Here is a 15,674-nt window from a genome sequence, read left to right on the forward strand (position 1 = left end):
AATTAGGCTGGTCTCTGCAGATTTTGATCAGACATCCAGGGGATAAGAAACATGCACCATAAACATGGCAGAATATTCTCTTTGGGGTGTGGCGATACGGTCGCGAGGAAGACTCTGAAAAGGATCAAGCTCTTGCAAACAACCAAGCTCTGCTCAGTTTTCTCCTACTATTCTGATGCACATTATTCTTTATTAAACTATTATTTTCCAAATAGACAGGCCGTGTGATTGGCAACTGTTTCTCTAGATCAAGATCATCTGGTCAATCAGTAATAGACGTAGTAACTCAATGCATGAAATCACAAGCACTAGTACAACTGTTTTCAGCCAAAGAGAAATTCCACATATGTTCTTATGTAAACTTGAGTAAAAGAGAAGACTCTACAGAGACGTATTGGGAGTACTCATGACAAACTGTGCAATTTGAAGCCAGGCAGTCAGTCAGTCCCAGGAGAAACAAAGGAAACTCCCTACAGCTGAACATCCCGCTAAGCTGCGTGTTCCCAGATCACAGGTTTTTGTACATTTTCTGCAATTACGCTCAATTGCGAACATTTGGGAGGCAAAGTAGATGTCACTCAGCTAAATTTCAAACTTAAGGAAAGAAATTGGTTTGTGGGTTTTGCAATAACTCTGAAAAGACATCGGGTTTTGACGCTGAAAATTCGGGGAAATTGGTAGAAGAATAAATGCAGCTTTTTCTGGGTCTTTCCAGCGTGTTTTTACTCAAAGTGGTCCTTGTTTATCTCTTGTTAGCATGTGTTTACTCTGGGACTAAAAGCGGTCTCTGGGGCTGCATTTTGTAAAACCGGGCCAGTTTTAATGGAAAAGGTCAAAACAAAATACAGTTTTTGGACTGGTCAATTTGATTAGGCCAGTTCTTAAATAAAGCATCTGAGGCTACAACATGAAATCCCATCAAACGTTATCCTTTCTGATGAATCACAGAGAAACACCTATACATTCCCCCTTTTTGTAATCTCGAAAAGCATGCTCGTGCTGTTCTTCACTTCAGTGCGGCCCGCAAACCGTGAACCCCCATTGGACCAGTGTGCGCACAGTCGCTTGCTCGAGTCCCCACCAGCTGCACGACAAGCTTCCACCGCGCACAACAAGCCCGACGAGGAGTGCCGTCACAGTCTGCGGCGGAGGAAATGAATACACAGGCATCGCATCCATCCCCTGGGAGCTGGGGTCGAGAGGGGGGGTGACCGGTTTAGATTGACCCCCTGAAGGAAAAGCTGAAGAGAATACTGTACGCTCATTTCTTATTCATGGGAATGCGTGTTTACCAATCAAGACAATGGGGATTCCAGTTGCTTATTTAGGGGCGTTGTAGGGCTGAGTGATTATGGAAAAAAACATGTTTAAACTACAATGGTAGCGGATATAGTCAGGATTTTTTTTTTTTTTATTGCGCGCAGATTATGTTATACTGTATTAAAGTAACTGCAGCTTTTGAGCTTTTCCATTTGTGATTTAATTTTGACAGTAATTGATTAACCTAAGGGGACCAAACAATGGCAGGTTAAAAATTAAACAAACTGAGGCACTCCAAAAGTAGAAATATTAAAAAGCCTTTATTTAAACATGGCTAGATAAGGTAAAATTGCCAACGCGTTTCGGCTCTAGGCCTTCCTCAGGGCAAGCTCGAGATGGCTGCCTCTGTACAGCTATAAGCTTACAGCATTGGTCACATGTCCCAAGTGGGTTGGTCCAAGGTGGGTGTGTTCATAGTCACCTGGTTTGTAGAATACAAAACATTAAAATATGTACAATACTTAACACAATTAACATATTTTATTGTACATATTTTGGAGTGCCTCAGTTTGTTTGACTTTTTGCTGAAACGGATCCCTGCACTGAAGAGCACCCAAAAGACTAAACTCCTCCAATTTTTTCAACTAATGGCAGGTTAAAATCAGTTACTACATGATCTTTATAAAAAATACCATCTTGTGTGCAAATCCATTATATAGTAAGGATTTTTTTTCACGGCAAGTTATGCAAATAATATGACATTTTACAGGCACTTCTTTTTTTACTTGAGCCCTCGTTTTTATCGTGCAATTAAATACATTTTGTTTCTTTGTGCATTAATGAGTCAGCATTGTGTCTGTTAATGCATTTTAGCTTTTAGTGCCACCCACGGCGTATGTCCTTCAGTGACTTGCAAGGCCAGAGTAGCTTTTAAATGTAATACGCGCACACATACACACACACAAAAACTCCGGCATAAACTATTCCTCTGAGCAAAAACACAATGTTATGATTTGTGGTGGAATGGCGTCTCGCTGTTTAGGAGGGAGAAGCTGCATAATGCGGCCGCTGCTCGATCGCCCGAGCAACTCTGTATAGTCCACACAGTACTGCTAAAGGCTTGGCAGGGAATCAGTCAGGCTTTTCTTGTTCAAAGATTTAAGAAGGGTGCTCTCTGAAGTAGTAAAAAAAAAAAAAAAAAGTGAAAGAAAAGGGTTAGAAAAGCTACGCGGGGTTAATAAGGGAGGCAGGGACCACCGGAGAATAGGCTGGCCTCACAGGCGCAGTTCTTTGGGCCAAGTCTAACGTGATTATGCATGTTTCTGGTAACTCCAGGTACCCACCTAATCCTCGCAGTAGGACCGTGTATGATTACGGAATTATGTCAGATTGTGTGTGGGTTTTTTTTGCCCCCAGACAAGTGTTATGTTATTCAAATAAAATTCAGTTCACATTGCACATTTAGGCATACATTTTAGGAGCATAAACCTTTGAGAAAAAATGAAACTAAACTGCAGGGTTAGCAGGTTTTATCAGTAATAAGAACCTATGGAGACACATGGACATGCAGCTTTTTCAATATGCCAATTGTGATCATAAAATGCAGTAGTGGCTTGTCTAGTGTCACAGCAACTTGCTTTATACGTGAAATAAGTGTGGAGTCTCCCTCTTTTCAAGCATTCTGAACAACAATTTGATGTCTTCAAACTGAAGTCAATGACAAACCAAAAGGATTGTTTGAAATTAAGAATAACTTAACTGTTCTCTTGCAAGTGTAATTAAAGTTTTGATGGTTCTAAACTTGAAGCTGGTTAGATAAGATAAGATAAGAAGAACTTTATTGTCTGTCCCCAAAGGCGACAGAACGTGACAGTTAGGGTGTTACCAAAATGTTTTTTGGCAACTTAGTCATGTTTAATCATAATTTTTAATTCATTTAATTAATAGTTTTCCTACTCAAAGCCCACAAAAAACAAGGCCAAAAACAAACGGGCAGATAGTGAATGGATGTCAAATTTCCGAATTTTGTCAACTCTTTAAAATACAACTCAACAATGCCCTTTTAAAATTCCTTTTTAAATTGACCAATGCTGCTACTTCCAATAGTAGGAGAACCTATACTCTACTGCTAAATACATTGAGGCACCTCTTAACGGTTCTCACATACTGCATTTTAAATATTTGTTTTGCCCTGAAGTTATATCTATGGCTGAAAGATATCAAATCAATATCGAAATATGAACATTCAAGATATTAATATCGAAAAAGCAAGATATAAAACGATAAACCATTATCATCAATAAAACTGCATCGTTTGTAACATGCTGTTTATATTTTCTGAAAAATGCTTGGTTTTCACCAAACCCATAGTTATATCGTATCAATATCGAGATATCTGGCATATTTTTCCATATCGTTCAGACTTAGTTATATCTCCCTCGTCCTTCAGAGAATATTTTTTGTATATGTGCCAGAAGTAATTATTTTTCCCGCTTTGCACCGTTCTAAATTTAAAGCAGTACTCAGTAACTTGTTTAGCTTAATAAATCCTTTTTGTAGTCCCTGGAGGTAATACAAGTGTTGATGGGATGATTGGGGGCCTTTCATCTCCCCCTGGTGTCTCTGGCCAGAAAACCACACTTGCAGCTTTCCCAGCTCTGACCCGGACCACCAATACACATATGGAATCACGAAGCAGAAGCTAACAGGCTAACGGGCAATGCTAACTGCAGGCTAGCGCCACTTATACAGTATTTACAGCCAAGTTTGACGGGGAAAAAAACAACCTTCATTACGTATTTGGATGTACAATATCCCTCTCCCTTTGTCTTTTGTCTCATGGACAATAAATGAGTAAAAAACTGCAATAAAAAACCTTCATTACGTATTTGGATGAACAATATCCCTCTCCCTCTCCCTGCAGTGGCGCTTATGGCCTCTAGGGGCATGAGTTACTTAGTACTGCTTTAATCAAGTCTTCAAATTCTACAGCTTTTGTTTGTAGGAACTAAATACCCCAACACTTCCACACAATAAATGAAATAAGGCAGAAATAGTGCACAGTATGCATGTATATGATATGTATATGTAAATATGTATGTGTATATGTATATGATATGTATATGATATGTATATGTAAATATGTATGTGTATATGTATATGTAAATATGTATATGTATATGTATGTGTATATGTATATGTACTATATGTATATGTATATTGTGCCGTAACTTGCTTCCAAAGAGCATCTGCAAATTGTCAAGAAGGTGAAGAAAAATAACATGGAGCTGTCTATTGAGGATGAATGGCCCCCGTTCAGTGTGTTATAGTCATTTAATTCTCCCCTCAGCTCCTGCGTGCTGGCGTTAACAGATTACACTTGGCACACAGGCATTTGAGATGGAAGAGGTGGCGGGATGGGTGAGGGGGGGCTGCCTGGTGTGTGCCCGCTGAGGAGAAAACAAACATTTTAAATGGATCCAGCTGACTCGCTGTCTGGGATGCAAATTATTTATCAAAAGTTCAGGCATATGTATGATTTCATTTCAGTCACATCATGTCACGCAAAACGTAAGGGAGCTAAAGTTGTAGAAGAATCTTGTGCTACTACTTCCTGTAATAATCTGTTTAAAAATGGATGTATCCAATTTTGTTTGAATTTACAAGATTGAATTAACAGCATGGACAATGTTTTCTTGTCGCTACATTAGGAATTAGAATTGTAGGATATTGATAGAAAAATATAGGGATTAGTTTAACATTTTTAACATTTTAGGCATCCAGGGGCATTAACATTTTAGATAGGATTCAAATATGAACGGCTGAATTAAGGGGAGACACTACAGGCAAAACTAATTTTTTTTCAGTTTTCAGGTTTTGGGCCAAATTAGTCTCTGAACATATAAGCTTTCACCCGGAAACAGAAAATATGCCTAATCTTCACAATAACATGTTTAAATATTGCGCTGATTCAATGTTCCCCCATAGACTTATATGGGACAATGCAATTTCAAGGGCCTTTTTCTCAAAACACATTTTTCTTTCATTGTGGCGACACTATGTCCACGTCAGTAGGACCTAAAGACTTCAAATATTCCAGCCTTGGACTGAACAATATTTGGAAGAGGGATTTTTTATTATTTAATCCCTAGCCCCATTTATTGAGTTTTGAATGTCAAAAAATAAGGCGAAAATTTAATTTTTACAAAATCCTACAAAAAGAAATCCTAAATCCCCTCAGAGAAAGTCTTGGTAACTCATTTATCAATAAAAATGAAACCATAAATTTGAATGTAGCTCTATCCATTATTCAGATTTCGTCGCCGAAAAGATGGGAAATTTGGGGCATTTTTAGGCATAAAACACCTTGTTCTCATATGAAAAGATAAAATGACAGAAAACTTGCAATGTATTTTTTTCTCACATTTATGCCAGTGATCTACAGCAAAAGTTTGATTGATATCTGTAAATATAAATTTTTTCCCTATTCACCTGCAGTGTCTCGGCTTAAAGCATAATCCCCAGCATTTCAGAGCGAGTTCTGAACTACAGGGTTAGCAGGTTTGAGACATAAGATCCCCTATTTTGCTCTGTGCTGATACTGCGCTGTCTAAAGGACTGCAGCTCAAATTGCAACTTCAATTCTATTTCGATCAAGTTTTCAGCCCTAATATGTCTTCAGTGTATTATCTTACCTGCAGTTGGATTGTAAATAAATAACTGTAGCTTCTGATCTAACTCCTCATGACACAATGGTACTACACACCTATGTACTGCGTTGGTTTCAAACTAGAACACTAATACACAATACCTATACAAGGTGGATCTCATCAACTGACACAGAAAACCACTAACGCACAGCTAATGGTTGAGTCGGGGGCCAGAACAAGCTGCGGTGATTGTTTTTAAAGCGTGCACCTGTTGCTGAAAGGGCTGGTCGCGCTGCTGCCTGCCTTCACAGCCACGCGCTAATGAAACGGGGGAAAGGCAGGTCTACACCAATGACATGCATCACATTCACACCGACTCCACAATATGAAATGAAAGGAAACCAATAAAACGGTAACGCTCACCTTGAACGTCGGCATCCACCAGGGCATCTGAGGATATCCCCGGGGCAGCGTGAAGTCAAGCAGAAAACAGTCTACTAACCTTGCAATAACAACTGGAAACATTGCTGACATTGTGTTTTTCACAGCTGTAATGTCAAGGTAATGGATTTTGATTTGGCCCGTGCAATTTACACATTGTTCAAATCGCTCTCCACTTTAGCATCAAGGTGTAATGCCTTTCTGAGTGTGTAAATTATTCTTGTTGAAAAAAGGCACGTCACTATCTAGATGTATTGTTCTCCATTAATTCTTTAGGCAACCGACCAAGAGTTTTCCACCTGAGCAGACAAGCGGCAACTCCATGCTTGTATATTATAAAACATAAATCTACTGGAGCCAATGGTCTGTCCATGAGGTCAGACGGTAAAAAGTACGGTCCAGTTTTTCTACAACAGCTGCTGAAATGTAAAGCTCATAACATAAAGTTGCACGCGGCACAATCGCTGCGGTGTAGCATAGGTGTCGGAAAAAGCATCCGTCAGGTACCGGTACCAATAACCAGGTTATGTTTACGTATTTGACCTTTCAGTGACCCAGTGGCTGTATGAGTGGTCAGCATAGTGCCTTTACTTTTCATCTCCGTGGCCCCTACAACGTTCCAAGATCAACTGTTTTTATAGGTTTTCTGGTGAGAGGGCCCGCCAGCAATGGAAACCTTCCCAACTATTGATCCTGGAGCGTCCTGGAGCGTCCTTGAGACCAGTGTGATGGAAAGTAAAGGCGCCATGCTGACCACTCATACAGCCGCTGGGTCACTGAAAGGTCAATAATAAAAATAATAATATTTGCACAAAAGGTTCCATAATGCACCTTTAAAGCCTCACTGTGTAACATTTTTACCAAATAAATAGAACAATATTCAAGCATTTATTTTAGTACAGATATTGACTTAAGGCAGCCAAATTTGAGATTCAAATAGGTTAAGTCCTCATCCAAACCCATACTTGTTTTGTATTGGCAATAGTATAATTCAAAATGTTACGCAGTGTGCTTTTAAGAATTGGTATCAATAAAAATACAACAGTACCCAGCCCTAGCCATAAATTTGAAAGGTAAACATTCTTCCAAAATGAGTAAGTCGGCAATTGAAAGTGGGAAATTCTGATGCATTTGGTGCAAAGTTTAGCTCGAGGAGGCTGTGTCAGACTAAAAGAGAAAGGCAACTTCTGAACAAAGTACAAAACACAAACCGACTTAGCCTGAGAGGATTGTCGTCATCCAGTGAATTTAAAAGTCAGTGTTAATCACAAACATGTGCGAAAGTATATTGGCAAAGACCTTAAGAGAGCCTTCTATGACAAATGCTTTATACCGAGTGTGATCATTTACCCTCTCCATAGGTACATTACAGACAGCATAACTGATTAGCTATTGATCTGAGCCTGATTTACTTGAACAGAACGCTGACCTCCCCTCTATAGCCCAGGGTATTTATGCGTTCATTACCTGTGAGGCTGTCGGGCCGCGTCATCCTCTCGTAAATGTCGTAACTTTGGAGTCCGTACGGGTCCGTGCTGTGGAGCAAGGAACGCGGCATCGTGGAGCTGTAGTGCTGGGGTACGGCCGTCATACTCGTCCTAACCGGGGATGAGGAATGGGTGGGCTGCTTGGTGAGCGGCGCGCTGACGTTCTCCACCATTGTTAGCGGCGAGCCCATGCGTCCCGAAGATGACCCGGACGCTTGGTACGGCGACGTGGTCCGACTGCCCGACCGCGAATTGGCCGACCCCACGCGCCGCAGCCCGGAGGGGGAGTTCTTCTGAGTGGAATAGGGGGAAGTGCCCCCGCAGGTGGTGTTGGAGCGCTGCACAGAGGGTAAGGTGCTGGAGAAGATGCTGGATAGAGGCTTGGGTTCTGTGACGATGGGGGAGCTGTAGGGGCTGTTGACGGAGGTGCGCAGGGAGGAGCCGCGGGACGGGCTGGTGTAGGCCGGGGAGTGGGAGCGCGAGGGGACAGAGCTGACCCGACGCATGGCCCGACCCGGTACAGCTCCGGTGACCGGTGGGCCCTATGAAGAGAGAAGAAAGGGAACGTTCAGCATAGCCACACGATATTTTAATGTATGCTAATAACAATCACGAATGCATAATGTATAATGCATATGTTAAATCAAACATAATGCTGGACATAATAGCACAGGCTGTGTTCAGTTCCCCTCTGCCCCTGCCCCCCCCTCCCCTGTGGTGTTTGACGGTGCCATTTGGTTCTTCAGTGGTCTATGTGCAGCTCTGTATGAGGCGTGATTACACCACGGCACTGGTGCACTATGTTCCCTCTGTGCCCTGCAGCCTTACATTGCTACAGAGAGCGAGAAATTACAGCAATTACATTTTACAAGAGTTTGAGTGCTTTGTGTGTTTTTGTATCGCATCTTTACAGCCTGTACAGTGAGGAAGCTTCGCGCAACCTTGAACTCGCTGGTATTATTTTTGATACACATTGTTGTTCTGAAAGTGACATGTTTTTTTGTGCAGCAAACAGTATAATAGGAACTGCTACAATCACGTTTTCCCTCCGTGACAGAAAAACTAAACATTGCAACAATATCATCTTAAACCTTCACAAAGTACGTATAATTTATTGCCATACGATCTACAGCTGAAATAAAAACACTTCTGGATTTCCATGAGATCTCCCGATAAGCTCCTCCCACCCTACGCCTCTTGCTCCCCCTCACTGTTTGTTTGCATAATTAAAGGCCAACAGGCAGAGTCATCTACAAAGACCATGATGCTTTGCTCTGTTTAAAAGCAGTCAATAGGGATGCACCAATCCAATACATGTATCGGATATCGGAGTCGATACTGAAAAAAATACAATATTGGGTATTGTAGCCAATATTGGGTATTGGCTACAAACATTGGCTAACAACCTCTGTGAATGTTTTTTTCGCCACACAAAATGCCGGGGCTAGCAACAGCATGCTAAAGCTAGCGGGCGCATGCTATTTCTAACAGCAACTAATCAAGGCTTGGTCAGGAACCATAATAGAAATACCTAAAGTAGCCTAATAACATTAAATCGGCCACTGTTGGAGTGGCCAAGCGTTTGCATTTTAGTTTAAAAAATCTGTTATTCTGTTAAAGAATAACTGATCAAACATATTCTTAATGCACGGGTTGTAATGAACAGATCACTTTATGTGAGCTGTTTATATTAATGTAAAATAGCCTGTCACTATTTCACTCAGAGAAACCCACTTTTAAGACGCTCTCTTGGTCAGGTTAATATCGGATGCTCAAACCCCCGGTATCGGAAGCAAAAAAGCTGGATCGGTGCATCACAAGCCGTCAACATGAGATGTTTACTATCAGGACTCGTTTTGGGACGTTCTCTGTTGATTTGTGAGCCGGCTTTGTGTGTGATATGTTAAAAAAATGTCTAACCGGTCATGGGGATAGGGTTAGGTTTAAGGACGGCAAATGTCATGTAAGTTTTATTTTACACAGATCTTGCACATAATTTTAGAAACTAGAAGGTCTTGGCTTTCAAATGAGGTATCACACGGGCATATAGGCTGTAAGCTCTCTTGTCAATACGCTTTGGGATTTGGATATGCACACATGGAGAAAATAACCCTAAGATGGCAGGTTGATATTGTGAGAAAAAAAAGACATTTCCTGTTACTAAACATTTATCAAAACATGATGATGAAATGTTCCTGTGAATACAAGCCTGAAACTTTTCCCAACACCAAGCAGCATTTCTACAGTTTCTTCAGTGGCCCTCTATTTTGTAAGATATTTTAAGTTACTTCCTGAGGCTGTAAACATAAACTTGCCTGAATGTTATTTGCTGATAGATATTGGCATTTACAAGCATTACTACAGGTGCGTTTCATAACGTGTCCAGTGAAAGCGTCCATCTGGCAGGTACCTGCGTAGAAGCCTGGCCCTCTGCCCTGGCATTCCGGCCGGCGCCGTTGCCAGTGCCCGCTCCAGGAAATGAGTGCTGCACCCTAAGCTCCGCCTTGCCCAGGTTCTGGCTGCTGTGGTAGCCGCTGCTGGCATCCTGGTAGCCGCTGTCCGAGTAGGAGTTCATTTGAGTGGAGCTCCGAGAATTCCCTGCAGACCCTACGAGAGAGAGAGAGAGAGAGAGAGAGAGAGAGAGAGAGAGAGAGAGAGAGAGAGAGAGAGAGAGAGAGAGAGAGAGGGGCAGAAGGTGAGGGGACGGAGGCGCCATGAAGCTTACGTAACAGACATGACCTTTCGCTAGGCACCACCGCTAATGACAAATGGCTGGGCCCAGGGAAAACTGTTCTTTGGCCCCGCAATTTAACAACCCATTGTGGATTATTGAGTTTTTATTAGCCATAATGAAGGATCAGAAGTAAAAGTCATGCACTAAATATCAAGCTCGTCAGGGAAAGACAAAAGTTCTCAAAAGGGCTGGACAATTTAGAAGACAATTTGCAATCTTAATTGAATTCCTTCTGACCTAAAAAGCAAGGCTCGCACTTTTAATTAATGGTTGATTTATTATATTTGCTGACAGCTTTGCAAAGGGGGCTCTCATTGGCCACTTGACTAAATTGTTGATGGTTGGTGTAACATACTCAACAAAGCATTAGACCATTGTCATGCTGCCTTCGAGTGCTTTGGTAAAGATGGTCCTTTCCGGTTGTGAAGTGAAACATTACAAAACACACGAGAACACACGCAAACAAGTAAAATCATGTGAGAAAGTCGTATACAGCAAACCTATTGCTACCTCGCACCTACTTTGATCGGTAAAATATATATAGTATTGTTGCTGCTTTTTTGTGTGTTGAAAGGTCAAGTGTTGTGTCATCTCAGAAAACGCAGGTATCAAAACATAGCTCCAGTGGAAAATATGAGATGAGGTGGCGTCCGTGTGCAATTTTCTACTTGACAAGTGGTATTTATCATAATTACGAGACCACGGGAAGGCGGCATCAGACGCTGCAAAAGTCCTCTAACAAATGCACATGGATGATGCTTGGATCAGCAAGTGCAGTAAAAGTCCTGGTCAGGGGCACCTTTCTATACATATACAAATATACTTTGTATATTTGAGGCCTGCGGGTTTTATTAAACAGGGTAGAGTGACAGAAACTCTATGCCATGCTCATGTGCCTGAAGAAATATGATGAGAGACGATTCACAGCTTCAAAATCAGGGCATTTTAGTTTTGAGGTGTCCTTTATGAGAATGGTCAAACCTTCTTAGCCGCAACATATTTAAAGTGATAGTCTGTAAGATTTCAAAAGTAGACGTTCTAGCGCCCTCCCCCTTCCCTTCTGATCAGACCGGACAGGCCAGGCCAGTACACAGTAAAGCACCAGGGAAGGTAACTTTATAGGAGAATCTGATTGGTTGCCGAGTTAAAAAATATGAAACTATTAAATTGCAGGCACAGGCTGTCAATTATACTGGTTAAATAAAGGTCACCTAAATAAAAAAAATTATACAAGGTTTTAACCCCTTAACCCCCACCTTCTCCAATTCGGCTTTACCCGAATCTAAATGTTTCTTGACTGGAGCTCACAGACTATAGGCCAGTGTAAAGCTCAGACCTACAAAACTCATCGAAGTTTCTTCCTTGTTATGATTGTTGATGAATGATGATGATTACAGTGATCACAATGATGATCGCAATGAAAGAACGGCCAAAACGCTACAAAAACGCAATGATTCTGTGACAAAAATGAGGAAAAAAAAACATGACTAAAATATGACCAAAATGTGGCAAAAAGAAAACGTGACGAAAAGAAAACACGTCAAAAAAGTAATGAAAATGCCACAAAAACTTGATTAAAAGCGCAACAAAAATGACCAATATGTGATAACAAAAATAAGAAAGAAGCTTCAATGAGTTTTGTGGGCCTTAGCTTTCAAATGAGGCATTACCATGGCCTATAGGCTGTAAATCCAGTCGAGAAGCTTTGAGATTTGTGTAGAGGTGAACTGGAGAAAATGTGCTTGGTTAAGGTGGAGGTTAAAACATTGCACACGATTTCTCACTTAGGTTAAAACTGCATCTAAAACTTGCAGACAATCACTTTAAATTTCATTCACTATTGGGTTGCATAACAACAAAGAGGACCTCATTGCTGTTGATGATAACCGTATGGGAGTCGATGATTAAGCAGTTTCATTGTAATAATACAAAAACGCATACACTGGCCTTAATACAATACACTGGCTTTAATGGAATAATACATTTACCCCCTGGCCCTCATCGTGAGATTTATGAGGTTATGAAAAGTGTTGGTAATATGATTATGGGAGGGGCAAGACGAAACTATGAGTCAGCAACGAGAGAGCGGCAGTAACAGACCCTCACTTTCATGGGGGGAGGACTGCTCCGGGGAGTACAGGGACACCTGCTCCGGCTCGGTCCTGATGCGGTAACTAGGCGACTGCGAGCTGTCAGTCATCCGAGATTTGGCATCGCCCGAGGTGGCGGCATCTGGGGAGACGGAGGGAAACAGCCAGTCTAAAAAGAGGAAGAGCTTTGCGTCTCAAACAATTACAGCTTTTGCTTCAAATGGGAATATTTAAATAGCCATTATACCACAGTCACTTTTGGAGTTTAGAGAAAACAATAACAGATGAGATTTTCCGCAACATTAGTTTTGCCTTTGTGCGGCAGAGAGTCATTACGTTTTACTGCCCAGCTAATTTAGGAATACTAAATTGGGGCGCATTTCACAGCACGCGGTATGGGAACACTTTGGACTGCAGCACATTTAAACTAATGCTTGCGATAACTTAGTTGGACTTTGCAATCATGTTTACTTTACAATATTTGAATATTCAAAATTAAACATTTATTTAGCTTTGCATAGATTACTTTATGGGTCAATATATTAGGCTACTGCAGGTCTTAATGCTTAATTCAGATTTCTTTTTACAAGGTCATTCATATTACTTATTATACGCGAGCAGTTCTCGTTCTACCGTATTTTCTGGACTATAAGTCGCACTTTTTTTCACTTTGGCAGGGTCTTATACTCCGGAGCGACTAATATGTTATCTTTTTCCTTTCTTTTATTCAAATGTGTAATTTCACATGCCGCTAGAGGGCACTGAAGGCTAATCGAGCAGCAGAAACACAGTTTGGAGTGAGCAAGAAAGCGAGGTTACTCTTAGAGAAGAAAACAAAACAAAGCTAATCACGGGCTAAAAGCTAGATGGCCACAGCTAGAGGAAAGAGTTCACAAATGAGAGCTTGGACAACATGCTGCCGGGAGAGGTTTGTCAACGGTGCCTCCGTGCCCAGGTCGTTGCCAAGGCGATTGTTCAGAAGTGACACCGAAGATGAAGATTTCAATGGATTTAGTGATTTGGAGTGAGATCGAGAGTTTGGTTTGTTCTTTATGCTATAGCTATCTGAACGGCGGCATGGTAGCACAGCGGTTAGTGCTTGTGCTGCACAGCTAGAAGGCCCGGGTTCGATTCCCACCAAGGAGTTCGCATGTTCTCCCCGGGTACTCCGGTTTCCCCTACCACTAAAAACATGTACAATAGGCCAGGATGAATGAGTATGTTTGAGAGTGCGCATTGGGGACGACGGACGGAAATTAGCTCAAGGCTACAGTCGGGACAGTGCAAGTTAATGAACAAGCCACACCTGTTCATTAACTTGCACTGTCCCGACCAAATAAACCAATAAACTAAACTATTTATGTGGCGTCAACATACCAGACACCTATTTAGTTTGTTGTTTAGGCTTCATGTAGCTAACCATCAATGTGCTACGTTAGCAAACCGTACGCCTCTTCAGCCTGTTGTTTTTTTCTCATTCAAAATTTTTTGGCTGGTGCGTCTTGTACTCCAGAGTGACGTACAGTCTGGAATATACAGTACTATTAAAACAGAACATGTCCTGAACGTGTCGCGCATGCGCCACAGAGGGCAGAGCGTCACACATGGAAGTAAACATGGATTGAAACACAGGGCTGCGGCTCTGACCGTGTTAAAGTTGTGGGAATTCAACTGAACAAACACATTTATAACCTAATCATTTTAAAATGGAGGAGAGAGTTTTTTCAGGCTATGATCTTTTGTGTAGCAGAGGCAGTGACGTGTGTTATGTACAGAGATATGTGCCGCTGTCGAGTCCAGCAGTAGTAGGTGAGTGACTTCACTCATGCCAACTTCAGTCATAACAAGTCCACGTGTTGTTTTCCTCCCGACTCCAGGCAGTTTAAACGAAGAATGAATAGCATTTGTAGTGTATTGATGACATGTAGGTTGGATGAAACAGACAGAAGCAAAGGATCAGATACGTCTTGGATCTACGAGCACATATCCATTTGAAAAAATCAGATCCATTTTGTTCAAAAGTACAACTTTGATTTAGCCCAGGGCTGCCCAAAGTGTGGGCCAGGGACCACATTTTTGTTGAGTTAGAATAGTACAAGTTTAATAACTCTCAATAACTAAAATTTCCGTGTGAGTCAGAGCAGGCATTCATGTTCCAAGCCTGAATAAAGGTTAACACTTCTGCAAACTCTTTGTTGGGGGCCATATGGTATCTCCAAATCTATTAGGAAAGGGATAAGTAAATCATTAAAAACAAAGACCCACACATTCAGTCCCAATCGTCAAATGCCTAACTTTAGTCCGAACACTAGACATTAGCAATGCATTACAGCCCTAGTACGAGCCCCTTCTATTCCGCTTCTGTTCCCACAACAGCCGGCATGAAAAACAGGGACCTGAATCAGCTCTCTAATGTCCGTGCACTTAAAGCCTCTCAATCTGGTTAAGCATGACCAGTATCTCCGCATCAAAAACAGTAAGCAGTAAACAGAAGAGAACAGGCAGAGCCGCATTAACAGCCAGTCCCCCACCCCAAGTGAAAGCAGCCCCCCCCCTTCGCACCGCAGTGTGAATTAACGCGAGGCCTTGTGAAGGAACGGCCTGTTCTGTAGAATTGACCTGTTGGGGAAAAAAAAAATGTGTTGACAAAAAGGCCTAGTGTGTTTGACAAGCTGCCGCCACCCGCCACTGCCTCCTCTAGACTTCTGAGGCACTATTTACAAAAAGGATGAGTTTCAGTCCAAGAGATCCCGAGTTAAACTGTCAGAGTACACTTCAGCAGGACCTGTTGACCTTGAGAAGTAATGAAGAAGCGAAGTTTGTGTATTGCTACTTCCCCTCATTACCACAACCACTCAGGTACTCCTCTCAGTTCCATTTCTATTACTTCTACTACAACCTTTGTGGGCAATATGCCACTACAATTGTAAAACTGGGACTGCATTATCCATTTGTTGCTTAGTCTGAATCCTCATGGGTAATTTTGTGGACCACTGGCTGAGCTTGCTTTGGC

At 41.7% G+C, this 15,674-nt stretch overlaps 1 protein-coding gene across 1 annotated transcript in view; it reads right to left on the minus strand.

The window, feature by feature from the left end:
- The window catches only part of pkp4 (plakophilin 4), a 116,333-nt gene that overhangs the window by 38,207 nt on the left and 62,452 nt on the right, over nt 1-15,674 (minus strand). Inside the window, 4 exon segments of the mRNA XM_079562841.1 lie at nt 6,333-6,359; nt 7,818-8,379; nt 10,248-10,444; nt 12,678-12,803. Of these exon segments, the coding sequence (XP_079418967.1) occupies nt 6,333-6,359; nt 7,818-8,379; nt 10,248-10,444; nt 12,678-12,803 (912 nt within the window).

The sequence above is a fragment of the Gobius niger genome, assembly GCF_951799975.1.
Source record: "Gobius niger genome assembly, chromosome: 9".
NCBI lineage: Eukaryota > Metazoa > Chordata > Actinopteri > Gobiiformes > Gobiidae > Gobius > Gobius niger.